A 26,733-nucleotide genomic window follows, 5' to 3' on the forward strand; every position below is an offset into this window, starting at 1 on the left:
AATCAAAGGTAATGGATTATTTACATAGTATTTTCGATTTTAGATCTCCCCAACATGGCGGCTAGTCTGTATCGCAACGCGTATTTTTCTGGGCGCAGTGCTCAGATTATTGCAAAGTGTGATTTCCCAGTAAGGTTATTTTTAAATCTGGCAAGTTGATTGCGTTCAAGAGATGTAAATCTATAATTCTTTAAATGACAATATAATATTTTACCAATGTTTTCTAATTTTAATTATTTAATTTGTGGTGCTGACTTGAATGCCGGTTATTGGAGGGAAACGATTTCCTGAACATCAACGCCACAGTAAAACGCTGTTTTTGGATATAAATATGAACTTGATAGAACTAAAAATGCATGCATTGTCTAACACAATGTCCTAGGAGTGTCATCTGTTGGAGATTGTAAAAGGTTAGTGCATAATTTTAGCTGATTTTATGGTTTTGGTGACGCCTGTCTTTGAATTGGCACAACATTACACACAACTCTTGTAAATGTACTGTCCTAACATACTCTAAATTTATGCTTTCGCCGTAAAACCTTTTTGAAATCGTAAAACGTGGTTAGATTAAGGAGATGTTTATCTTTCAAAGGGTGTAAAATAGTTGTATTTTTGAAAAATTTGAATTTTGACATTTATTTGGATTCAAATTTGCCGCTCTTGAAATGCACCTGCTGTTGATGGAGTGCACCACGGGTGGGACGCTTGCGTCCCACCTAGCCCATAGAGGTTAATGATTACAATCCAATGCTTTTCAAATCCATGGTGGGGAGTGTGCAAGTGCACACTTTGGGAAAAGTGTGGAGAATGGGGACACAGCCCTACAGTGAAAATCAGAGTGGGGGTCATTGGGGTGTGTTGTATCAAACACACTAACAAAAGTCTTCACAGTAGGAGTCAAACCCTTTTGTCTGTGACTGTCCATTCACAGGCTTCACAATGAAGGCTGCTGTCTGAGCAGACTCATACACTACAGTGAACTGACTGCGGTTCATGTAACCCAGCCATCTGTAATCCCACTGTCAAAGGCTGCTGTCGCAACCTGTCATCCTACACGGTGTCATCTCGTCTCTCGTCTCTTTCGTCTCTCTCCTTCCTTTCCTTCCCTCTCATTCATGTATTCATCCATCTAGCCATTAATTCATTCTGGTCCCCTCTCTCTTTTTACCAGTCCAGTTGGTCAGATCTAAACAGGTCTTTCCCTTCTGCGCCCAACCCCTCCTTTCTTTTGCTCTGGAGGAGGTTGGGAAGAGCGGGATGAGGTGACCGAGGGGGTGGAGGAGGATGGAGGAGGGAATGATTGTCGAGCGATAAGCTCCTTGAAGACAGAGCTCATCTGGTGGCAGACCTCCTGTGAGATGAAAAGAGGGAATACGGGAGGAGAGAGGAGGGGGAAGAATAGAGGACAGAGATGTTTTTCTTCACTGGACCGGAGTGGACTCCCTCTAGCGTGGTCGCATACCTCTTATTATGCACGCTTAGTGAGTTCAAAAATGACAACAGTAATTGCAACAGCTGCTGCCGGTAATTACAGAAATAAAATATTAAATATGAGCTTAATGAAAAACATGTCAGACCTTGTCAACCTGAACTGTTATATCTTCACTGGATGACAGGTCCTGGGCTCTGTGAAAAACAGAGAAAGAGAGAGAGGGGAGAGAGAGAGAGAGAATTTCAGTTCCCCTGCTTTAGCTTATTTAGGTCACTACAATTTATGACAATGAGTGCTAAAACAATACAACAATAACAAGTCAATATACCCTGTGAATATCAGAGTAAATGGTACATATTACTACCGAAGTTATGGCTACAGCAGTGGATGCTCCTAAGAGGAGGAAGGGGAGGACCATCCTCCTCAGTGAATTTCATAAAAATAAAACATTTAAACAGTTATCCTTTTTAGATAAAACTATACTAAATATAATCACATATATAGTCACCAAATAATTGATTAAAACACACTATTTTGCAATGAAGGTCTACAGTAGCCTCAACAGCACTCTGTAGGGTAGCACCACGGTGTAGCCGGAGGACAGCTAGCTTCCGTCCTCCTCTGTGTACATTGACTTCAATACAAAACCTAGGAGGCATGGTTCGCACCCCCTGCCATAGACTTACACAGTAATTATGATGACAACTTCCGAAGGACATCCTCTAACCGATCAGAGCTCTTGCACATGAACTTAAACGTTGTCCACCCAATCAAAGGATCAGAGAATAAATCTAGTACAGAAAGCATAAGCTACAGCTAGCTAGAGCTGCAGTGCATAAAATGTGGTGAGTAGTTGAGTCAAAGAGAGAGAAAGACAATAGTTGAACAGTTAACAAATTCATTTCTTCCTAAATGAAGGAAAAGCGAGAGCGAAAGAGAGATTTTGTGAATTTTTTTCACTTTCAGTTTCACTTACTTAGCAAATGCAGCTAGATAGTTTCGCCTACTCAAACACCCTGCTCAAACAGAGGATGCTATGAAAGCTAGCTGGCTATGACTATCCAACACAACACTGTCTCTTTGAAGTCAAGGTTTTCCTAATTTATTGCCTCTGGGGCCCCCGTTGTAAGTGCTAAATTGCTTACTGACTGTACACTGTAACGTTACTGCATGATTGTAGTGAGTTTATTTGTCACGTCCTGACCATAGTAAGATGTTATTTTCTATGGTAGAGTAGGTCAGGGCGTGACAGGGGTGTTGTGTTTTTCTATGTTTTCTATATCTATATTTAGTTCTAGTTCTCCATCTCTATGTTGTTTTTTGGGGGGATGATCTCCAATTAGAGGCAGCTGGTCCTCGTCTCTAATTGGAGATCATACTTAAGTAGGGTTTTTTTCCACCTGTGTTTGTGGGTAGTTGTCTTCTGTCTAGTTTCTGTACCTGACCGAACTGTGCGCTTTCGTTTTTCTCTTAGTTATTTTTCCTTTAGTGTTTTGAGTTATAATAAAGATTCATCATGAGCAATCAACACGCTGCGCCTCGGTCCCCTCTTTACGACAGCCGTAACATTATTAACGCGTTAGTTCTATTATCTATGTTGACTATGATGTTACTTTAGCTAACATGGTGACAATGATGTAGGCTGTGTGTAGCAGTTATGATATAGTTTGGCTTGGAAAGCTTTTATCGCCTGGTCACATACAGCTGATGTGCTGTGCATTGAAGTCCACAAGCGAAGGGAAAAGGTGAGAGGTGGAGATCACATAGATGCGAGAAGGAATACAATCTGGCTGCTATGAAAGTGAACTGGATTTTCATTCTGCTGATTCTGTTGAAAAACAATTCTTAAACGGAAGCAAACGGGACAAAATTAGGATAGACATACCTGAATTTGTCCAATAGAAACTCTCGTTTATAACTGTTGGATTAATGATTACACCCTATATCATCTAGACGCAGGCAAGAGTGTGCAAGGCGGTATTGAATGTGTCACTGTCTGTCACCTCAAATTTCTCTCGACCTGTGTGCAACTACGTTGTAAACTTCATTCATAGGCTAGGTTTTAGCAACCTCATGAATGGTATAGGGAAAATTTGAGTATCATGTAGTAGAGGTCGACCGATTAATTGGAATGGCCGATTAATTAGGGCCGATAAAATTTTTTAAAAAGTAAGACCTTTATTAACTAGGCAAGTCAGTTAAGAACACATTCTTATTTTCAATGACGGCCTAGGAATGGTGGGTTAACTGCCTTCAGGGGCAGAACGACAGATTTTTACCTTGTCAGCTCAGGGATTCAATCTTGCAACCTTACGGTTAACTAGTCCAACACTCCACAAGGAGCCTGCCTGTTACGCGAACGCAGTAAGAAGCCAAGGTAAGTTGCTAGCTAGCATTAAACTTATCTTATAAAAACAATCAATCAATCATAATCACTAGTTAACTACACATGGTTGATGATATTACTAGTTTATCTAGTCTGTCCTGCGTTGCATATAATCGCTTAGGTACACGTTGCTCCAACCATAAACATCAATGCTTTTCTTAAAATCAATACACAAGTATATATTTTTAAACCTGCATATTTAGTTAATATTGCCTGCTAACATGAATTTCTTTAACTAGGGAAAATGTGTCACTTCTCTTGCAAACAGAGTCAGGGTATATGCAGCAGTTTGGGCCGCCTGGCTCGTTGCGAACTGTGAAGACTATTTCTTCCTAACAAAGACAGTCGACTTGACCAAACGGGGGATGATTTATTAACAAAAGCGCATTTGTGAAAAAAGCACAATCGTTGCACGACTGTACCTAACCATAAACATCAATGCCTTTCTTAAAATCAATACACCGAAGTATATACTTTTAAACCTGCATATTTAGCTAAAAGAAATCCAGGTTAGCAGGCAATATAACCAGGTGAAATTGTGTTATTTTGCGTTCATTGCACGCAGTCAGGGTATATGCAACACTTTGGGCCACCTTGCATTGTTGCGAACTAATTTGCCAGAATTGTACGTAATTATGACATAACATTGAAGGTTGTGCAATGTAACAGGAATAACGTTTTGTTTTTGAGATAATAGTTTCCGGATTCTACCATATTAATGACCTAAGGCTCCTATTTCTGTGTGTTATTATGTTATAATTAAGTCTATGACTTGATAGAGCAGTCGGACTGAGCGATGGTAGGCAGCAGCAGGCTCGTAAGCATTCATTCAAACAGCCCTTCGCAATGCATTGCACTGTTTATGACTTCAAGCCTGTCAACTCCCAAGATTAGGCTGGTGTAACCGATGTGAAATGGCTAGCTAGTTAGCGGGTGCGCGCTAATAGCGTTTCAAACGTCACTCGCTCTGAGACTTGGAGTAGTTGTTCCCCTTGCTCTACATGGGTAACGCTGCTTTGAGGGTGGCTGTTGTCGATGTGTTCCTAGTTTGAGCCCAGGTAGGAGCGAGGAGAGGGACAGAAGCTATACTGTTACACTGGCAATACTAAAGTGCCTATAAGAACATCCAATAGTCAAAGGTATATGAAATACAAATCGTATAGAGAGAAATAGTCCTATAATAACTACAACCTAAACCATCTTACCTGGGAATATTGAAGACTCATGTTAAAAGAAACCACCAGCTTTCATATATTCTCATGTTCTGAGCAAGGAACTTAAACGTTAGCTTTTTTACATGGCACATATTGCACTTTTACTTTCTTCTCCAACACTTTAAATAATGCAAAAACAAACCAAATTGAACATGTTTCATTATTTATTTGAGGCTAAATTGATTTTATTGATGCATTATATTAAGTTAAAATAAGTGTTCATTCAGTATTGTTGTAATTGTCATTATTACAAATAAATACATTTAAAAAAAGCGGCTTTTTTTGGTCCTCCAATAATCGGTATTGGTATCGGCATCGGCGTTGGAAAATCATAATCGGTCGACATCTATCATGTAGTAGCCTAAACGTATCACTGTTACATTGAACTGAGTGAATGGAATTTGAATAACAGCCATCCAATATGCTGTAATAGAAAAAAGGCCATGCTCATGAAAAAAATGGCACTGACCGCCACTGGACTACAATGTGGTTTAAAGTCTCAGTGGTACAGGTACCACAGTGTCAGGGGAAATATCTTTGATGGTACTTGTGGTGTTATTTGCATATTGCATCCTGATTGGCCATATACTGTGGGAATGTAGGGGTTCATGAGGAAAGCATATCTCTCTCTCATGTGGCTCGTAATGTGAAGCAATGTGAAGTTAGCAATAAATGTGCCTTCATAAAGATGCACCGTTAGTAATTATTTTACTCACGTACAGACAAGTTTGATTACACGACATGGTGTTAGAAGTGGACTAGAACGAGTTACTAACAGAGTTTAGCTTACAGTACCTGGTTGAAAACTTTTGGGAAGAGAATCGAGGAGGCTAATCAGCATGGAAGACATTGCGGGAGAATCTTCACAAATCTATCGAGGAGAACCAGGTAAACACTCTCATGTACTGTATGAGAGAGGACGTTTTGAAGGGTCTAAACCTAAACGAACTCGAGGAAAAACAGTATGGACAAATAAGAGACAGATTTCATGCATTCTTTATTGTGAAAAAGAATGTGATCTATGAGCGAGATCACTTTAACATGTGGAGACCGGGGGAAAATGAAACAGTGGATTATTTTGTCACAGCCTTATATGCCCTAGCTGTCACGTCCTGGCCAGTATAAGGGTTAATTGTCATTGTAGTTTGGTCAGGACGTGGCAGAGGGTATTTGGTTTATGTGGTTCGGGGTGGTATGTTTGTTGTAGGGGATTTGATTTATGTATTCCGGGGTTTTTTGGGCACTGTTCCTTGTTTATTTATTTCTATGTTGATCTAGCTGGTTGTATGTCTATGTTTGGTTAATTGGGGTTGGGACTCTCAATTGAAGGCAGGTGTTGTCTATTTGCCTTTGATTGAGAGTCCCATATAGTAGGGTGTGTTTGTCTTTTGTGGGAGATTGTTTGTGAGCACTGCTTGTTGAGCCTGCCACACTGTTGTTAGTTGTGAGTATCATTTATTGTTTTGTTTTTTCTATGGATGCTTTACTCTTTTTGTGAATTAAAAGAATGAGTATCCATATACCCGCTGCATTTTGGTCTTCCCTGCAACACCACGACATAATTCGTGACACTAGCAGAATATTGCAATGATGGACTAGACATGATGAACTAATTAAAGACAGGCTAGTCATTGCGTCTGTCAGAACGTATGCAGCTAGATAAAGATCTCACACTAGAGAGAGCCATTGAGATGGCAAGGCAAACTGAAGAAGTGAAAAAGCATCACAGTTGCCTGCGAGGTGACACAGTAACAACAAAAGAGGCATGCTCAGTGGATAGAGTTATGCAGAAAGGCAGCCAGTGGACACAGAAATTCCAGCGTGAGAAAGCTAGCCATGAAAATGCTAATGACAAAAAGTCAGTGTCAAAACTGTGGCAAAACCCCTGCACATCCAAGAGCACAGTGTGCAGCTAATAAAGTAGTGTGTCACTCCTGTGGGAAAAAAATGGCATTACCAACGTGTGTGTATGTGATCAAGAGCCCTAAACGAGGTTCAAGAAGATAGCATTTTCCCAGGAACAATAAAAGCAGGAGGTGACCAATGGACGATTGACATTCAAGTGATGAACAGAAAAGTGAAATTCAAAATAGACACTTGTGCCGGTGTGACTGTTATCCCATACAATGTGTTCAATCACATTTGACGGGAACCAGCAAGCCAGCTCTGCAAAAACCAACGAAACCTCTGCTAGGACCAGGAAGAGCGCCGCTGGACATGATCAGCGTCACAAGTCTGGTTCTAAGAAAGGGAGAAAAGGAGACACTGGATGACATGTATGTCATCAGAGATCTACACAGCTTTACTAGGCAGACCAGCGATCACAAAGCTTGAGCTAGTTGCTTGACTCCACAACATTGATTTACACACTGAAAGAAAGCTATCCAAAGCTGTGCAGCGGTCTTGGCACACTACAATAACCAAATACCATCAAGCTGAAACCCGGCTGCCAAAATTCAAGAATGAGCTAGATCGCAGGAAAGGTTTTCACCAGAGTGGAGGAGCCCACGGACTGGTGCGCCGGCACGGTGGTTGTCCCAAAGAAGAAGAGAGACGTGCGGATATGTGTTGATTTCACCAGTCTCAATGAGTCAGTGTGTAGAGAAAAATACATACTTCCCACTGTCGAGCAGAACTTTGGCTCACTAGCCGGGGCGAAGATCTTCCATAAGCTCGAACCGAACATGGGATTCTGGCAGACGCCGCTAGCCGAGGAGTCAGTTAAGCTAACAACCTTCATCACACCTTTCGGACGTTACTATTTCAACGGTCTGCCTTTTGGCATCGCTTCAGCACCTGAAAACTTCCAGAACAGAATGGTGACAGTGGTCACTGAAGGCCAGGAAGGTTTGGTCTGTCACATGGATGATCTGTTGGTCTGGGGCCAAACTCAGGAAGCGCATGATGCAAGACTTCATGCTTCATTGCAGAAGATGGAAAAAGCCGGCTTAACTCTGAACATGGGCAAATGTGACCAGGCAAAGGAGGAAGTGAAGTTCCTGGGCCACATTATCTCGGACAAAGGAGTACAGCCCGACCCAACAAAGACAGAGGCTGTCAAGAAGTGTGGAGCCATCCAACATCAGCAAGCTACAGAGTTTTCTAGGATTTGTGAACCAACTGTGAAAGTTCATCCCTCTGTTAGCAAAAAAGGACAAAACTTTCAGAGACCTACTCTCAAAGAAAAAACACTTGTACTGGGGGAGCCTTCAAAGAGCTGAAGGAGGAGCTGACATCCACACCCTTGCTAGCCCTGTACGACCCAAACAAAGAGATCAAGGTGTCAGCCGATGCGTCTTCCTACGGACTAGGAGGAGTGAGTGCTGCTGCAGAAGAAGAGCGAGGAATGGAGACCCGTTGCCTACGCTTCCTGGTCTCTCACAACGACCGAGCAGAGATACGCTCAAGTGGAAAAATAAGCTCTGGGGCTGACATGGGCATGTGAAAGTTTCAGAGACTTTTTGATCGGTCGACACTTTCAGCTGGAAACTGATCACAAACCGCTCCTGAGCTTTCTGGGGAACCAACCCTTGGACACCCTTCCTCCACCAATCCAACGCTGCAGGATGAGATTTATGAGATATTCCTACAAGATTGCTCATGTCAGTGGAAAGAGTCTGTGGACTGCAGATACGCAGTCACGTGCGCCAGTCAAAGCCAAAGCTACTGCTGCAGAAAAGGAGCACATGGAGAGCACAAATACATATGTGGATGCCATCATGGAACAGCTTCCAGCGAGTGTTTCCTACATGGACAATCTGAGAGAACCGACAGTGTAGTGTATGCTTAAACATCATGACAATGTGTCAGGAAGGATGGTCTGAGTTCAGCGGATGCGAAGGACCGCTGAAACTGTACTGGGCAGAATGCGCTTTTCTCACAGTGCACGACTGTCTTGTGTTTAAAGGAACAAGACTTGTCATTCCATCAGCCTTACAAAATGATGTCCTCACTAAGCTGCACAAGGTTCATCAAGGTGTGGTCAAGTGCAAAGAACGCACACAACAGGCTCTATGGTGGCCTGGACTCAGCCAGCAAATGAACGGACTTGTGCTTAAATGCAGGACATGCATCAAAGAGTGCACAAACCACACAGAACCACTCATACCGTCACATCTTCCAGAGAGACCCTGGCAAAGACTGGGAGCAGACTTGTTCACTCTGAAAAGCACCACCTACCTGCTAGTGGTGGACTACTTCTCAAGGTATGCGGAAATCGCAAACCTGTCACTAACAAATTCTGCGGATGTCGTAGTTCATCTGAAGTCCATCTTTGCCCGCCATGGGGTACCTGAGGTCCTGCTTACGGACAATGGGCCTCAGTTCCCCGGAAGACCCCTTTCCAACTTCGCTGCAGAGTATGGATTTTGCCATGCCACCAGCAGTCCAGCAGCAGAACGCTCAGACGGTGAAGAACCTTCTCAAGAAAGCAGCTGACCCTTACCTTGCTTTGCTGGCCTATCAGTCAACTCCACTACAGAATGGCAATTGCTGATGGGACAAAAGCTTCAAACCACAGTGCCAACACTCCCATCACTGCTAGACCCATCACTCCCAAACACAGCTGCGGTCAGCTCAAAGGAAAAAGGAGAGAATGATTTCGGTACAGCAAGGTTTCAACAAGAGTCACAGAGTCAGCGACCTCAGCAGACTCTCACCTGGAACACAGCAGTGGATGACTGACTCAAAAGTCCCAGGAACAGTGCTGAGGGAACATGCAGCACCACGATCTTACATGGTGGAAGTTCCCCACGGGTATGTCCGCAGGAACAGACATCACCTCATCCCTATGGATGGACCTGAGGACAACAACGCTACGCAGGAGAAGATTCAAGTGTCTTCACCACTCCGACACACTCCATTGTACCTTCTACACCCAGAATAAGGTCTGGGTGAGCAATAGTTAAACCTCAAAGACTGGATTTATAAGCCAGAGCAACAAGAACAAAAGACTGAGCTCAAAGTTAAACAAATAAATAAGACAAAACAGCTGTCAAGTTGCTACAGTTCTAATTTACCTGTGGGGTAGATTTGTGTTTAAATAAATTAGACATTTTGGGTTAAAGTTTACAGAAAATATTTTACGTTCATGACTATGTAGAAACGTTCTAGAATAACTAGGCAGGAACAGACCTACTGACGTAAGAGCAAAATAAATCCTTGAGTTCTATTGAGACAAAGGAAGTCTAAGCTTTGTTCTCTGAAAAGGGAAGATGTGGTGTTCTGAATATTGCATCCTGATTGGGCATATGTTAATGAGGGCCTGTGGGAATGTAGTGGTTCATGAGGAAAGCATCTTTCGCTCTCATGTGGCTTGTAATGTGAAGCAACTTGACGTTAGCAATAAATGTGCCTTTATGAAGGTACACCGTCAGTAGCTATTTTACTCACATACAGACAAGTTTGATTACACGACAGTACTTACTCTTTGCGTGTGTAGCGGGGGGAGCGGGGCCTGCCATGTAGAGCCATGGGGATCTGTATGGTGAACTTTTCTCCAAGGGACACACTCCCTCCTGCTGGGGATTGTCTGGAACTGCTGCTACTGTTGGATCGAGATCGCTCTCCCTTTGACTCTGACTCTGGATCACAAAGAGTTCTAATTGTTTTTGGACTGGGACAATGCACATCAATCAAGATTTCTGTGAATGTTTCTCATAAAGCATAGATGGAAAAACAATATCCCTGTGTCAAATGACTGATTCTCAAACACACATGAAGTTAGCAGCCGGCCCCTTCTCACCTTTACTGAGGATTTCTGAATCCCCTTCTCCCTCCTCACTGCAAAATAAACACAGACGATCAACATCAAGTGTATGTGCCTGAGTATGTGCTTGCGTGTGTGTTTTGTCTAGGTCACTGTCCATTTATCTATGTGTTTTCTGTCACCAGTCGTCTTGCTCCAGCGTCATGCATTTCTCATACACCGGTCCCTGTAGCTCGGTCGGGCTGGGGAAGATGCTCTCATGCTGCAAAATGATGCCCTTCACCAGAGAGTTGATCTGAGGCTGCAGAGTAACAACATCCTCATCCTGTAACCCTCTCACCAGACTGGGGCCGAAGCACACGGCTAAGTTATAGGGCTGCATCATGTTCTCATCGCTGTACTGGGATACACTGGGGGAAGAGGGGGGGCGATAGAAGGGGGAGCAAGGGGAGAGAGGAAGGGAGGTAGAGCGAGAGAGTGGGTGGGAAAAAGAGAGAAAGAGAAAGCGACAGAGAGAGAGGGGGAGTGAGGGGAGGGAGAGAGTGAGTGAGAAAGAGAGGTAGGGAGGGAAAGAGAGAAGAAGAGGGGGAAGGAGAGAGAAAGAGAGAGGGAGAGAGAGAGAAAGAGAGAAGAGGGCAAGAAGAATAAGAATAACAGAATAAGTTCAAGCTCTTAGTGCTGAACCAAATGGCTCCCTGACCCTTTGAAGAACCCTTTTTGGTTCCAGGTAGAATCCTTTTGGGTTCCATGAAAAATCCTTTCCACAGAGGGTTCTACCTGGAACCAAAAAGGGTTATCCTATGGGGACAGCCGAAGAACCCTTTTGGAACCCTTTTTTTGTAAGTGTAGTGCACCACTTTTGACCAGAGCCTATATAGGGAATAAGGTGTCATTTAGGACGCAACCTAAGTGTGTTTTAGAAAAGAGCTATCTAATCAAATGGCTGCTTCTCTCTTCTTTGAACAGAGGGTTTTCTTTGCAATACTGACATTTGCAAGGGCTTTGTGGTAAGTGTATGGTTAGTTCCTCTTGACAATGACAGTAAAAAATCCCAAATAAGTGTTTGTTCCTGGACAACGCTTTAGAAATAGAACAAAGATACTTACTGATGGAGGAATGCAAAGAGGTATCTCATGACGATGATGACAGGTGGAGGATAGGAGGATATGACTGATTTGAGTTTAGCTGCTCTCTCTGTCTCGTTATCAATCTCTGGAAGGGTTGGGTGCAACAAGGAGAAAGATTAAGGAAAAAGCATATGAAAAGCTACCCAATGCAGACATACACACACTCACACAACCCCCACTCCCCAACCACCCACCCACCCTCACACATACATACACCCAACCCCCCACGCACACACTTACCTGCGTACTCCAGGAGCTGAGTGGTGCTGTCCTGAGGAAAGAGAGGTTTCTCCAGGGTTCTGAAGTAAAGCTTCAGTACTCCTGCTACTAAGTCCATGTCACACATGCTGTCTGCCAGGGGGTCCTCTCCTACAGGGAACACCAAGGGCACATTGCCCACCATTATTAAGGATCAATACTACAGCACTGGACTACGGCTTCCATAGACACCAGACCTAGGTTAAAATAATATTAACTTTCTATCTAAATACTCTGACTGTTCAATTGAGCCTGCCTGAGCTTGCAGTTTTGGGAATATACCATTGGTTACATTGCGTCATGCCAGCTTAATCCAGTAAAGACAAATGATCTGAAACAGATACTTTGAACCCAGGTCTGTACAAGATGCAGCTAGAGCAGCAGGCAAGGAGCAGGTTGATGCTTACTGGGATGAATATTGTCCTGGAGGCAGCACTGAGCGGTTTCTGCCAGATGGGCTAGCCGCAAAGTCAAAATTGGCTATATCGTATAAAAACAAACAATTAAGGTTAGGGTCAGACATAAGGTTAGCAGTGTGGTTAAGATTAGGGTTCGGTTTCAAATCTGATTGTATTACTTTGTGGCTAGGCCACCTAGTGACTACCCTGCAGAGCTGCCTCCCGGACAAGATTCATTCCAATAAATGCCAACCTGCAGACAGGGACAGCAGACAGGCCTACCTCTCTCAAACGCATCTCTCAGACTGTTGACCTCGGCCTGAGACCCTGGTACTCTGAAGATACCCTCATGGTGGAGACCTACAGTTTAGGATTGATTGACAGACATGAAGGCCTTCATAGATACACGCTACAGTCCATTAGCTGTTTGTAATATACAGTATCAATATGCACCAAACATGCACAATAATGGCTCACCATTGAGGTTGATGAAGCGAATGCAGCTTTCCACAACCACTGGGATCTCTTGGCCCGATGCCTGACAAAATTGTGAGAAGTTTATTGAAATCAGGATACTAAGGAGGAGAAGGAAATGTAGACAGACAGCAACAGTAGGCTGGCACCTGTATGAACGAGAGCATGTCTCCAGTGAAGAGTTTGTGAGTGAACTGGATGCTAGGTTGACCCTTCACCCTCACACGAACAGACTTCCTGGAGATTTCTCTACAGTGGGGAGAAGACACACTAGTCAGTTGACTATAAGACAGTGCCCTAAACTGTTATGTTACTCTTATGAGGCAGTTATAAAGGCCTTACAGAGGAATGTAACTCTACCTGGGTTGATGACCATTGGTTGCTTCAGCTAGGGAGGGAAGAAAAAGAAACAATTTGGATAGCTGTAACAGCTGTATTATAGGAAATGAAGAGCCAAAATGACACTTGGGCAATTAAGGAACAACAATGAGTGTACTGTATATGAGGTTATAGTACAAAGTCATGCCGAACTGTTGTGTTTGTATTCGAGAGCTTGGAACTATAAGGTTCTATCTGACAAAATAGGATTCTGCCTTTAATGTTCCGGACCCTCATTGGGTTTAAATGGTGTCAGCCATTTTTGTTCTTGTATTCTTTTGAACATAAATTGGGGCATTTAGAGTACTGTATAAGTAGAGACCATTGAACAGAACAAGGCTATGTCAATAACTACATTTGGACAAAAATGCAGATAGAAACTTATCGTCCCAAGCTCTCATATTGTAGAAGTGGTTAGTGCTGTACCTTTCTCTACAGCCACTTTAAGCAGATCATGTTTAGCCTGTAGTTTGGATACCAAAGAGCTTTTACAGAGATACTCCTTCACTTTCTGAGAGAAGAATCAAACACAATTCAAAAAAGTCATCGTCATTGTCGTTGTCATCATCATCATCATCACCTCCACCGTCATTTCCATTTTCATCATTACTGTAACCCCCACTATTATAGTGCACTACTTTTGGCCTGACCCTTATGTGTACGTTAGTTTAATAATGACTCACAGTACAGTAGAGGATCTCAGTCTCCTGCAGGTTGGCTCTGCGTCTGGCCAGACTAGGTCTGCTACTGCTGCTGGCCAGGCTTTCATTGCTTCCCCCCTGACCTTGGCTCTGAGACAGGGACTGAAGATAGACCTGGGAGCCCTGGGTCTGGCTGCTGGAGGGTGGAGGATCTAAGTCATCATCACTGATACCTTCCAGCAGGGTAACGCGGGCCGCCCGTAGAGTCTTATCTGCCTAGGAGGGAGAAAGTGTGTAGTGAATATATTGGAATCTATCTTATCCACTACAAGGTCGATTTTAAGCTTTTGAGGGAGTCATGGCCCGGTTACTGTAAAGCATTTTGTGTCAACAGTTGATAAAGGCTTTATACATTTGATTGATTGGGTGTACTGGACTTTACCTCCTCCGTTTCCTGGGTGAACCCGGTGAGTTTAGATTGTAGTTGTTGGAACCTGGTCACCATCTCACCCCTAATCTCCTGCTCTGCACTCACCTCAAACACCTGAGAGGAACAGGGACAGGGAAGAATCAGGGGATATCAGACAGGTGGGAGCAAAGACGTGACGTCGAGGTACACAGCCCACACACTCTCACATTCTCAAACATAGTCACAGAAAATGAAAGCACCCCCACAACCCATACACCCTACCTGGTCTCCGTCGTGTGGCTGATAGTGGAAGCGGAGGGGCAGACAGAAGGTGTTGGTGTGTGTCTGTAGCAGGTTGTCTCTGTCCTGACTCTGGTCCAGTTCAGACACAGCACTTTGGAGCTGCTGCAGCCCTACACTCAGGTTCTGCTGACCCCAGGACCGGCTGGACAGGTAGGCGCACAGCACACGGGACAGAGACAGGTGGTAGCCCACATCTGAACACTGAGAGAGACACAGAGAGATGACACTGGGATAAGATGATGTGTTTATGTCGTAGGCAGGGTTGGGGTCAAATCCATTTCAATACAATCAATTCAGGAAGCAAACTGAAAAATGTGAATTGGAATACGTCATGCAGGTCTTTTGAATGGACTTCAAGATTATTTCAAGAAATCCGTGAAAATGCGGTCAAATAAGGTACACTACCGGTCAAAATTTTGAGAACACCTACGCAGTCAAGGGTTTTTCTTTATTTATACTATTTTCTACATTCTAGAATAATAGCGCCGACATCAAAACTATGAAATGACACAAATGAAATCATGTAGAAACCAAAAAAGCGTTAAACATATCAAAATATATTTTATATTTGACATTCTTCAAATAGCCACCCTTTGCCTTGATGACAGCTTTGCACACTCTTGGCATTCTCTTGTCCAGCTTCACCTGGAATGCAGTCTTGAAGGAGTTCCTACATATGCTGAGCACTTGTTGGCTACTTTTCCTTCACTTCGTGGTCCGAATCATCCCATACCATCTCAATTTGGTTGAGGTCGGGGGATTGTGGAGGCCAGGTCATCTGATGCAGCACTCCATCACTCTCCTTCTTTGTAAAATAGCCCTTACACAGCCTGGAGGTGTGTTGGGTCATTGTCCTGTTGAAAAACAAATGATAGTCCCACTAAGCCCAAACCAGATGGGATGGCGTATCGCTGCAGAAGGCTGTGGTAGCCATGCTGGTTAAGTGTGTCTTCAATTCTAAATAAATCACTGACAGGGTCACCAGCAAAGCACCCACACACCATCACACCTCCTCCTCCATGCTTCACGGTGGGAAATACACATGCGATCATCTGTTCACCGACACCACGTCTCACAAAGACACGGCAATTGGAACCAAAAATCTCCACTAGTCTAATGTCCATAGCTTGAGTTTCTTGGACCAAGCAAGTCTCTTCTTATTATTGGTGTCCTTTAGTAGTGGTTTCTTTGCATCAATTCGACCATGAAGGCCTGATTCACACAGTCTCCTCTGAACAGTTGATGTTGAGATGTGTCTGCTACTTGAACTCTGTGAAGCATTTATTTGGGCAGTAATTTTGGAGGCTGGTAACTCTAATGAACTTATCCTGCAGCAGAGGTAACTCTGGGTCTTCCATTCCTGTGGCGGTCCTCATGAGAGCCAGTTTCATCATAGCCCTTGATGGTTTCTGCGACTGCACTTGAAGAAACGTTCAAAGTTCTTGAAATGTTCTGTATTGACTGACCTTCATGTCTTAAAGTCAAGATGGACTGTCATTTCTCTTTGCATATTTGAGCTGTTCTTGCCATAATATGGACGTGGTCTTTTATCAAATAGGGCTATCTTCTGGATACCCCCCTACCTTGTCACAACACAACTGACTGGCTCAAACGCATTAAGAAGGAAAGAAATTCCACAAATTAACTTTTAATAAGGAACACCTGTTAATTGAAATGCATTCCAGGTGACTACCTCATGAAGCTGATTGAGAGAATGCCAAGAGTGTGCAAAACTGTCATCAAGGAAAAGGGGGACATTTTTGAAGAATCTCAAATATAAAATATATTTTGTTTAACACTTTTTTGGTTACTACATGATTCCATATGTGTTATTTCATAGTTTTGTTGTCTTTACTATTATTCTACAATGTATAAAATATTAAAAATAAAGAAAAACCCTTGAATGAGTAGGTGTTCTAAAACGTTGACCGGTAGCGTAAATCTAAAATTATATTTGTGTTTGTGGATAAATTTACTTCTGCCAGACATCTTTTATGACATTTTTGTGCTGAAGAGCATTGCGTTACATTTTTGCCCATGAAAGGCTATTCAAAAAGCATACAAAAGTTCAAAACTACTTGCCGCGTCACTTTCATGGCATATTTCAGTTTACTTCCTGAATTTAATTGAATTAAATGGACTTGACCCCAACCCTGCTTGTAGATAACATGTTGGATGCACATTGTATTGTAAAGTATCGTAGTAAACCTTGGCTTGTGTGAGCCAGAACGGCTCATAGAAGCAGGAGCCTATCTCTTGTTTCTGTAGTGTGGTGTACAAGTCCACCCCTTGGACAGGACGCTAGTCTATCGCAGGGCCTTACCCTTAATCTATCAACTTAATGCTTAGTGCCAGGCAGAGACGCCTCGGATCCCATTTTTACAATCTTTGATATGACTCGGCCGTGGATCGAACTTCCATCTTTCCAATATCAGGGCAGACACTCTTACCACAAGGCCGCTGAGTTTGCATCATTGCATTGCAGTCATTGTGTATTATGGCTGGTACTTTTCAGTATAATCCAGTGTCTTCCCTATTGGCGCCAGACAGCATCTGTGAAGCACCACTCACATCTATGAGTGAGGAGATGTCCTGGAGATAGTACTTGTTCATGGAAGCGTTGGCTGCAGCTAGGTTGAGGAGGTAGTCGTTTCGAGCCTTGGTGCACTTCAGCTGAATCTCCTGCACTTTACACTGTCTCTGGAAACACACATCGAAATGAGCCATTACACACACACACACACACACACACACACACACACACACACACACACACACACACACACACACACACACACACACACACACACACACACACACACACACACACACACACACACACACACACACTAATTTTGAAAAAAGGAATGTGAACTGTTATTTACTTTCTCTATCTTCTTAGAAGTGCCTTGTTTCTGTTTCTCTGCTTCCTTCAGCTTTCCCTCTGCAGACACATAATCTGAATGGTACTGGTAGTAGGTCTTCCATGCCTGCAAGCCAGGAGAAACACACAAACATTGAAGCACACGCGCACACACACACACACACAGAGAACATTCATCAACACGTCATATCATGCAAATACCAAGACAACTACTTTACATATCACCATGTTCTATTTTAGAAAATATGACATACTTTGTTTCTTAACTGGTGTCTGTTTCCCACACATGTTGGACTTACTGTCTGTAGCTCTGTGGTGACTTTCAGTAGACCATCCTGTAACTGGCTACAGACATCTTTACTCTGGAAATAAAGAAATCAACCAATAAATGTGTTAGATGACTAGAGAATCAAACAGAGGCCGAGGCAAAGATAGAGACAGATTAGAGATGGAGAGAGAGAGAGAGATTAGAGATGGAGATAAAGACAAATTAGAGATAAAGACAGATTAGAGATGGAGATAATGTCATGTCCTGACCAGTAAAGGGGTCTATTTGTTATTGTAGTTTGGTCAGGACATGGCAGAGGGTATTTGTTTTCATGGTTTTGTGTATGTGTTTAGATAGAGGGATATTTTGTGTAGAGTGTTTCTGGGGTTTATTGGTGTAAGTGTCGATGTAGAGGGGGTAGTTGATTTAGGTGGTTCGGTGTGTGTGTGTGTATTGTAAAGGGGTATTTGATTTATGTGTTCCGGGGTGTTGGGTATGTTCTTGTGTTTGTATTTCTAAGGGGCTGTTCTAGTTTTGTATTTATGTGTTGGCCTGGTATGACTCTCAATCAGGAACAGCTGTACATCGTTGTTGCTGATTGAGAGTCATACTTAGGGAGCCTGTTTTCACCTGTCACTTGGTGGGAGGTTATTTCCGTGTTTAGCGTTATGCCTTACAGGACTGTCTATCGTCGTTGTGTTTTTGTATACGTGTTTTGTTTTGGTTTCCCTTCTTTGTCCCAATAAAAGAAGATGAGGGTACATATACCCGCTGCGTTTTGGTCTCAACCTTACGACACCCATGACAGATAAAGATTAGAGATGGAAATAGAGACAGATTAGAGATAGAGACAGATTAGAGATTGAGAAATGTACAGATTAGACATAGGAATATGACTCCCCAGGACTCCCTGGAAAATAGTGCAAATGTTACTGAGCGGACTATCCTGGCTGAATGAATCAAATGAAGATGGAGCAGTACCCTCTTGGCCAGGCGCTGTGTGATGTCCAGACAGTGAGTAAGGGGCTCGGTTAGGGTGGTCCTACATATTTCACTCAGACCACTGTGGTCTCTGCTCTCCTGTCTGGTCTGAGACAAGAGCACCAGCCAACACTGGGCCACTGACTGGCCATTACAGGGCTCCTTCCTGAAAGATAGAGGCACAGGGAACGGGCCATGGTTTAAACATAGACATGGTTTAACCATAGAGTTACAAGAATGGAAAATACTAGAATGGAAAATTAAAAAACACTGGTTCTTAGTTCTGGAATAGGCTTAATCTGTGTCTGGGAAACATGTAATTTGTAGAGTGGATTCAGAGACACAAAGACCATCTCAACTCTAGCCTGATCCCAGATCTGTTTGTGACGTCTTGCCAACTCAATGACCATAGGACTAACAGACATAGCACGAACAGAGCTTGGAGCAATTTACCTTTTGATTTTGGAGGTGAACCTCTCGGACAATTTGTCAAGCGAGCGTGCATACTCCCCTTCTATCTCACTGCGTCTACGCAGGTAGTCTGTCAGGTCCTGAAGCTGCTGAGATTTCTGCTCTAATTGCAGGTCCAACACCTTCAACTGGTCCAACAACTGACAACGCACCTCTTGGGGTGGGAGCAGGAGAGTGGGGGGCAGGTAGGTGAGAGAGAGAGAGAGAGAGAGAGAGAGAGAGAGAGAGAGAGAGAGAGAGAGAGAGAGAGAGAGAGGGTTGAGAGGTTGAGAGTGATATACAGAGGGATGCCTCCATTTTGTTTACTGATTTTGAATAGTGAATGAGTTCTACACTTCCACTTCCTGTACATGTAGACCTTCAACCAAATGCTGAAGGTGACGGTTGTGTTGTACCATTGAGTCCAATGTGTTTACAGTCAATAAGCATTTAATATGGACTCAGTCTGTGACTAGACAGACATGCATGGAACTAGAACTATGTTGTACCAACCGGAGGGCGGTGAGAAGAGAAACATTAAAGATGAGCAGTACAGTAGAGTAACGTTAGAGGGTAAAAACAGTAACAAGGATTTCCCTTACCTTTGATTTGTGTGTCATAGTCTAGAACACCCACTTTTCTCAGCTTCACATTTGACGTCATTGTTGCTCTGACAAGGTGAAACCCTGTTGCAAAGAGATGTCAATAATTCCACAAGGTTTTCTGCAATAGTTCAACCTGAAACGTGACAACCAACCTGCTACCTAGTTCCTGGCAAAAACCCTCACTGTACCCATACTTCTTAGAGAGTATATGTATGTGTGCAGCTAATGACCCTACATCCGGGACAAAGTCCACTTGATTATTGACCTAACTCTTGAAAACCTTTCGGTCTATGCTTGTAGTGTACACTACCCTGCTGCGTCTTGATACAATCTGTTCCAAACACTTTGTAACAACGCTCTGTGACACTCTTTGTTTACAATGCAGACTGACAGACTCCACAGTATCCACGTATTAGAGATAGACTGACTGAGACAGACTGACTGAAATAGAGTGACTGTAAACAGTATTCTCTTACTGTGACACATCTCCTAGTTCAAGCCAGCCTGCCTCTGAAGCAATAGCTGCGTAAAAAGCCAGTTGGCATGTAATGCACCGCTCTGCTCACGCTGCTGCATAACTGTAGTATGCTGTGCAAAAAATAGCAGCAGAAACATTTCAGCTGCTCTATAAATAGTACTTTGCCACCGCCACATGGTACACAGCACTGTCACTGAGGGGATGTTTGTTTTACAAGCTACGGGTGGTTTCACTAATAGATTTAGTAATAACTGTAACCAATGTTCCCTCTAATTATTTTCGGCACTGAGCAAATTTCAGGTCTGCTGAGCGCAAACTTGAACGGTGTGAAAATTCTATGCGTGCGTTTACTGTGAACACTGAGGATGTAGCCACTTTAAGTTACAGTTTTAACAGTGGCCTTGTAGGCTATTGTGGCTATTTGATCATAATGTAGGCCTACCAAAGTGGCCTACCATCAAAAACAATGGAGAAAATGCATGCAGTTTACAGTAGCAGCAAATGTGTGGTGTTCAATAGCTTACATTCCATGAGACATTTGAGAAGAAAAAACAGACAGGGCTTGACATTAACCTCTTTATCCACTTGTCTGTCAGACAAAGAGGTGACTGAAAATGTTGTTGTGTTGTTTGATGCAAGAAACTACATTACAAAATAAAACAAATTATTATTCCCATAACATTATTACAGAGGATCAGACACATCGTGCTACTGTACCCTCTGCCTAATGGCTACTTAGCTTATTCAAGTCTGTCTCAAAATACAAAAAAAAAAGCTCTTTATCTGACTCGCTTTTCAAAGATGTCTAGTAATTTACACATTTGTGCTCTTGTAGGAAGCAATCACTCCCCTATTGCTGACTACAAGTGATCTATAACTGGGCTAATAACTCACTAACAAGTAAAGGATATTAACAAAATGTGCACACGCGGCTATATGCAGCTCTCACTTTGATCTCAAAACAAGCGCATCTACTCACGACTGATCATGCTGTAAACACAGTCCAGTTCAATGTACAGTGCATTCGGAAAATGTTCAGACCCCTTGACTTTTTCTACATTTTGTTACGTTACAACCTTATTCTAAAATTGATTAAATAATGTTTTCCCCTCTGTACTTTGCTCCGTTCATCTTTGTTTCGATCCTGACTAGTCTCCCAGTCCCTGTGCTGAAATCATCCCCACAGCATGATGCTGCCACGACCATGCTTCACCATAGGGATGGTTGAGGTTTTCTCCAGACGTGACGCTTGGCATTCAGGCCAAAGAGTTCAATCTTGGTTTCATCAAACCAGAGAATCTTGTTTCTCGTGGTCTGAGTGTATTAATGTGCCTTTTGGTAAACTCCAAGCGGGCTGTAATGTTCCTTTTACTGAGGAATGGCTTCCGTCTGGCCAATCTACCATAAAGGCCTGATTGGTGGAGTGCTGCAGTCCTTCTGGAAGTTTCTCCCATCTACACAGAGGAACTCTAGAGCTCTGTCAGAGTGACAATCGGGTTACTGGTCACCTCCCTGTCCAAGGCCCTTCTCCCCCAATTGCTCAGTTTGGCCGGAGGGCCAGGTCTAGGAAGAGTCTTGGTGGTTCTAAACTTCTTCCATTTAAGAATGATGGAGGCCACTGTGTTCTTGGGGACATTCAATGTTGCAGAAATGTTTTGGTACGCTTCCCCAGATCTGTGCCTCGACACAAAGTTAAAGGGTCTGAATACTTTCTGAAGGCCCTGTACATGGCCGCACCGGTCTATAGGCTGAGTAGTGTGTGTCAATGTAATAGAATCCTTCTCGGATGTGTTCTGCCTACAACAAAATCTCTTGCATAGTTCGTTTTGTTTCGGTATGTTGAGTTGAAAGTGGCTAATATTGCGTTGATTCGATCACAATTCCCACAGTAAAGAAAACGTTGCTAGTGTTAACAGAGAACACTTGAGAACAGTGGTCACCAACCTTTTCTGAGTCAAGATCACTTTAAATCAAAATGCAAGCCGAGATCTACTGCTGAGATTTTGTTTTATACCTGACTTAAAAAATGTAAGCCTATGCACATTAACCAATCAAAAACAGTACTGTAGCAATGAGGTTTGTGAAGTAAGCTATAGGCCCAATGCATTATCACCGCATATTGGCTTTGCTTGAATTGCCCTGCCAATTGCTGTTCGGGCCATTTAAAAAAAAAAAAAAAATCAACTTTTGAGGTAGACTATATGATCACAACGGTAATAGTGTGATCATATAGTGAGCATACATTTAAATAATCTGCTTTCTATTTTTATTGGGCTAATGGTGCCTGAATCAGAGGGTCAGTCTCAGCTGATGGAGAGAGCAGCAGACTGAGGGTTCGCCTCTCATCATTCCCCCGCTCTCCCTTTCCTTCACTGACACTGACCAAAAAGGGACACGGTCTTCCAGCTGATGACGAAACTCGAGTCACACAGCATTATTTCTGCCTTACGCACAAATTCATGTAGTTACTACTACGAACAGAGAAAGTTAACAACTACAACGCAAGCATATTGATTCGCTTCCCTACTCATTCATTACTGCTGCAGTGCTTGTTGCAGTGCTGATTGGAAATAGGAAGAACGTGCATTTTATGGCTTATAAAAGTGTTGAATACAAAGTGTTGACAGTGCTGAGTAAGAACTTAAACATGAACTCACTCATAAAAACAGCAGCTCTTCGCTGTGTTGACAGTCTCTCTCTAGTCGTGGTTTTAAACGTTTTGACATCTCACAGCATCAACTTTGCTGTATCTTTCTTTTATGCCTGCTACGTTACTGCAGACAAGGTCATCTGAGCCATCCTTCGGTCAGAGGAAGTCTTTTAGTGCTCTTGATTTGCTTTCTGGGCCCGCCGGGAAGGCAGTTTGTACCTTCAGACACATGACATGGTTCAAAATGGAACTACGTAATGTTTTTTACAGAAATGTTTGCCGATCGACTAAGAATGCCCTAGAGATCGACTTTCGATCGCGATCGACCGGTTGGTGACCGCTGCTCAAGAAAGTTGAGTGAAGTTCCATCTCCTGATTCTCTCTGTGGGCTGATATTTCTGCGTGGCAGTCCCCGTGGGGAGCTGCGCGGCAGTCTCGGGGCTACTGCCGCGAACAGACAGACAAGACACAGCACACACAATCCTTCAGTTCTAGTTGACATGATTTGCAGGTTATATCAGTTTACAAACTATTAACTACAGTTACTGGTTTATGACAACATCATTTCATGACAGTCAGCCCAAGCCAGCCAATGTTGCTTTTCTGTTCAATAGCATAGGACTGGTGTTGTTGGCATAATAGTGATCTGATGATCCAACATAATTTTCCCTTCTTCCTCTTTACGTTGGATCCAGAGTCATTAACTTGTCCAGTGGATGAGAGAAAAGAGAAGTCTTTATGGATTCGTGTTGTTTGTTATTCCTTATGTTAGGTACTGTTAAAGGCCTGAGAGGTGGATCAATTAACTACACTTCAACCGCCATTTATGAAGTTAGTATTATTGGTAGACTAACAGTGAAATGTTTACTGAGGAGCCCTTCCCAACAATGCAGAGAAAAAAAAAGAGAAATAGAAAAATAATAACATGGGGAATGCAGTTACCTTTAGGGGAATGATTGATTGAGAGCTTAACCAGTCAGAACATGATCACTGCCTGGACTTATGGTTATAAACTGCACTTGAATTACCCTTCATGAAGTTAGTAGTTCAAATTATTGGCATCTGTCCTGCCACTCTATTTCTCTGTTGTCGGTCTGTCACATAGAGACACCTCTAGTGATCTTTAGAAAGGGGAAGACAGGGGTGGTGTTTCCTGTGCTAGGGGCAGGCACACACACACACACACACACACACACACACACACACACACACACACACACACACACTGAGGAGCAAATGAGGACTCACTTGGCCTTCCCTAACTAGTCACTTGACTTCTCTCTCTCCGTCTGTCACATCACTCTATCACTCTTCACTGGCGACTAACTTCCTCTTCTCTTTTCAAAAAAGCATTCTCTTAACTTACAATTCACTTCTACATGTCACGCAGCTGTTTTACAGTCTTCCCAATCTCACTCCCTTTCATTTCTTTCAAACAAAACTACTTTTGCCTGTGATTTCTTCAGTCCATCTAGATAGGCATGCCTATAGGTTAATCTATGTATGAGCCTGTAGGTTACCTATAGGTCTATTGCATCTCCATTTGGAATTTGTAACACACTTCATCTATCTTAATAAAATGCATTTTAGAAAGCAGATGTTGTACATGCAGAATGTTGTTTTTACAGCTTTGTCACCCTTTCCTTTCTCCTCTCTCCATTCCTCCACTATGTGATCATCATTGAATCCCCCAACAGGAATTGGAGTTTATTGCCATCATCATCAGGACATAGGCAGGGTACCAATTCTTAACTGACATTCACTGGTCAGTTTTAACTGGAAGACTCTTTTGTAGTTGCTGTATCTGATCAAATTTGATATGATCTAAGGCTCACGCTTCGAACACACCGACAGCCTCTTTGCGCAAAATGTTACGCTGCATCATCTGGATATGTACGCAACAGAAGTTCAACATTCACCTTCTGATACCATTTCTGTCAAGCCGTCTACGCACACAGTTTGACGCATACGATCGATAAATCAAATGTACGCACCACACCGAACACACTGCAACTGCCTCTGCAACGCAATGCTGCAAGGCAAACGCAGCGTTTCATTGGAAATGAATGTCATAGTGTAACGCCCTGGCCATAGGGAGGGGTTTTTGTTCTTTATTTTGGTTAGGCCAGGGTGTTACATCGGGTGGGCGTTCTATGTTCTTTTTTCTAGGTTGGTTTGTTTCGTTGATTTTGGCCGTGTGGCTTCCAATCAGGCACAGCTGTAGTTTGTTGTTGCTGATTGGGAGTCACACATAAGTAGCCTGTTTTTCCTTAGGGTTTTTGTGGGTGATTGCTTCTGTGTAGTGTTTTCTATTTTTGTTCATGTAGGACCAGACAGGACTGTTTGCTGTCGTTTCTGTCGAGTATTTTGTTTATAGTGGATCATTTGATTAAATCTTTAAAATGAATACACATCCTCCGCTGCATCTTGGTTTTCTTACGACGACAGCCCTTACACATAGTTACATTGGTATAGCTACAATGTCATAGTAACAATGTCATAGTTACAATGGTATAGTTACAATGTCATAGTTACAATGTCATAGTTAAAATGTCATAGTTACAATGGTATAGTTACATGTATTGCCATATGTACTAATTAGGTGTTTCCCAGTTTATGGTCCAACCACAACCACACCTAAAGGTCACAGTGGGGTGAGATACAAATTGAGAAATACAGTATTCATAACTATCAAACAGCAAATAAACCACATTCACAGGAAGTAGAGAAAAAGTAACCTCACAAAATGGGAAATAAATGGTCTAGTTATTCTGTCATGAAAATGTGATTCTTACCTGACTGAAATTAGTTTTAATACTCTTCTTTCCACAGTGAGTAACATTTATCTCCAAACGATAACTTCTCTCTTCCTCCTCCTTACGTTAAATACATAAACCTGGGTGCTCTCTCTCTCTGTCACAGACACACACACACACTGTTCTGTTGCCCCCTAAACACACTCTCTGAGACATCCTGTGACAGCTTGTGAAAGAGTTGTGAAGAGTGAACTTCTAATTCAAGCCACACCCCATCCTCCTCATCATCCCCCTCTTCTCCCCTCCCTCCTCATCCATCCACTTTCCCCTATGAGTTCATGTGTATAGAAGTAACACACATAGGCTGAGTAAGAGTAAGCGCTGTCGTCTATAATTACCGTATTAAGTCTTACCACCGATCTCTTACTCTGAGTTACTAATATACTTGATGAGAGCATTGCACTTAATTGTGTAACACGTCCTAAAATGGTGGTGCCAAATCCACCCACCATGTCATGACAAAACACATTCATATCATCTCGCTGAACGAGCATGTTCTCCACATATAACATGATATAATCCTGATATTGTACATGACTAGAGAGCAGTAGTTTGTTTACTCTTATAGCTAATATTGTTTACCAGAAACAATGGTGCAGAGTGAAGTGACAGTGTTGTCATGCCTTTGCAAGGTGTGAAGATACCAAATAATGCGTGAAAACAGAACTGTATGCTTGTGGTTAAGAGAAGGGAAGAGTTTTAATGTATGTCTAAAACATATTGCTGTACAAGCAGAGAACTGTCAAACACTCTTCTTTCTCACTTCTAACTTCCTGTGTATTTCCTTCCCTCCCTTCCAACTAAGACACATTAAATAGCTGACTGTTAACTGAAAGTGGCTTCTAACTGATCTATATTTTGTTTTGGCTGTAGT

General features: G+C 42.8%; 1 protein-coding gene across 1 annotated transcript; it reads right to left on the minus strand.

Moving 5' to 3' along the window:
- Positions 1–520: 520 nt before the first annotated feature.
- Positions 521–26,067, minus strand: LOC106567018 (SLIT-ROBO Rho GTPase-activating protein 3). Its single transcript, XM_014135790.2, has 22 exons — positions 25,839–26,067; positions 19,913–19,996; positions 19,314–19,485; positions 18,861–19,026; positions 17,911–17,973; positions 17,613–17,717; positions 17,299–17,427; positions 14,707–14,928; positions 14,458–14,559; positions 14,058–14,291; positions 13,801–13,885; positions 13,357–13,384; positions 13,146–13,245; positions 13,000–13,060; positions 12,805–12,882; positions 12,107–12,235; positions 11,846–11,951; positions 10,922–11,149; positions 10,776–10,813; positions 10,458–10,614; positions 1,578–1,626; positions 521–1,351 (listed from the first exon to the last, which is right to left on the minus strand). The coding sequence occupies exons 2-22, from the start codon at positions 19,971–19,973 to the stop codon at positions 1,187–1,189; spliced, it is 2,478 nt and encodes an 825-aa protein (XP_013991265.1). The 5' UTR covers positions 19,974–19,996; positions 25,839–26,067; the 3' UTR covers positions 521–1,186.
- Positions 26,068–26,733: the final 666 nt, after the last annotated feature.

This window comes from Salmo salar, chromosome ssa13 (genome assembly GCF_905237065.1).
Source record: "Salmo salar chromosome ssa13, Ssal_v3.1, whole genome shotgun sequence".
NCBI classification, from domain to species: Eukaryota; Metazoa; Chordata; class Actinopteri; order Salmoniformes; family Salmonidae; genus Salmo; species Salmo salar.

Coding starts and splice junctions, on each gene's coding strand:
- LOC106567018 (XM_014135790.2), bottom strand. CDS start 19,973: ATGACGTCAAATGTGAAGCTGAGAAAAGTGGGTGTTCTAGACTATGAC. Junction 19,486..19,912: donor CTATGACACACAAATCAAAG/GTAAGGGAAATC, acceptor TCCCACCCCAAG/AGGTGCGTTGTCAGTTGTTG. Junction 14,929..17,298: donor ACATCTCCTCACTCATAGAT/GTGAGTGGTGCT, acceptor TGTCTCTCTCAG/TGTTCAGATGTGGGCTACCA.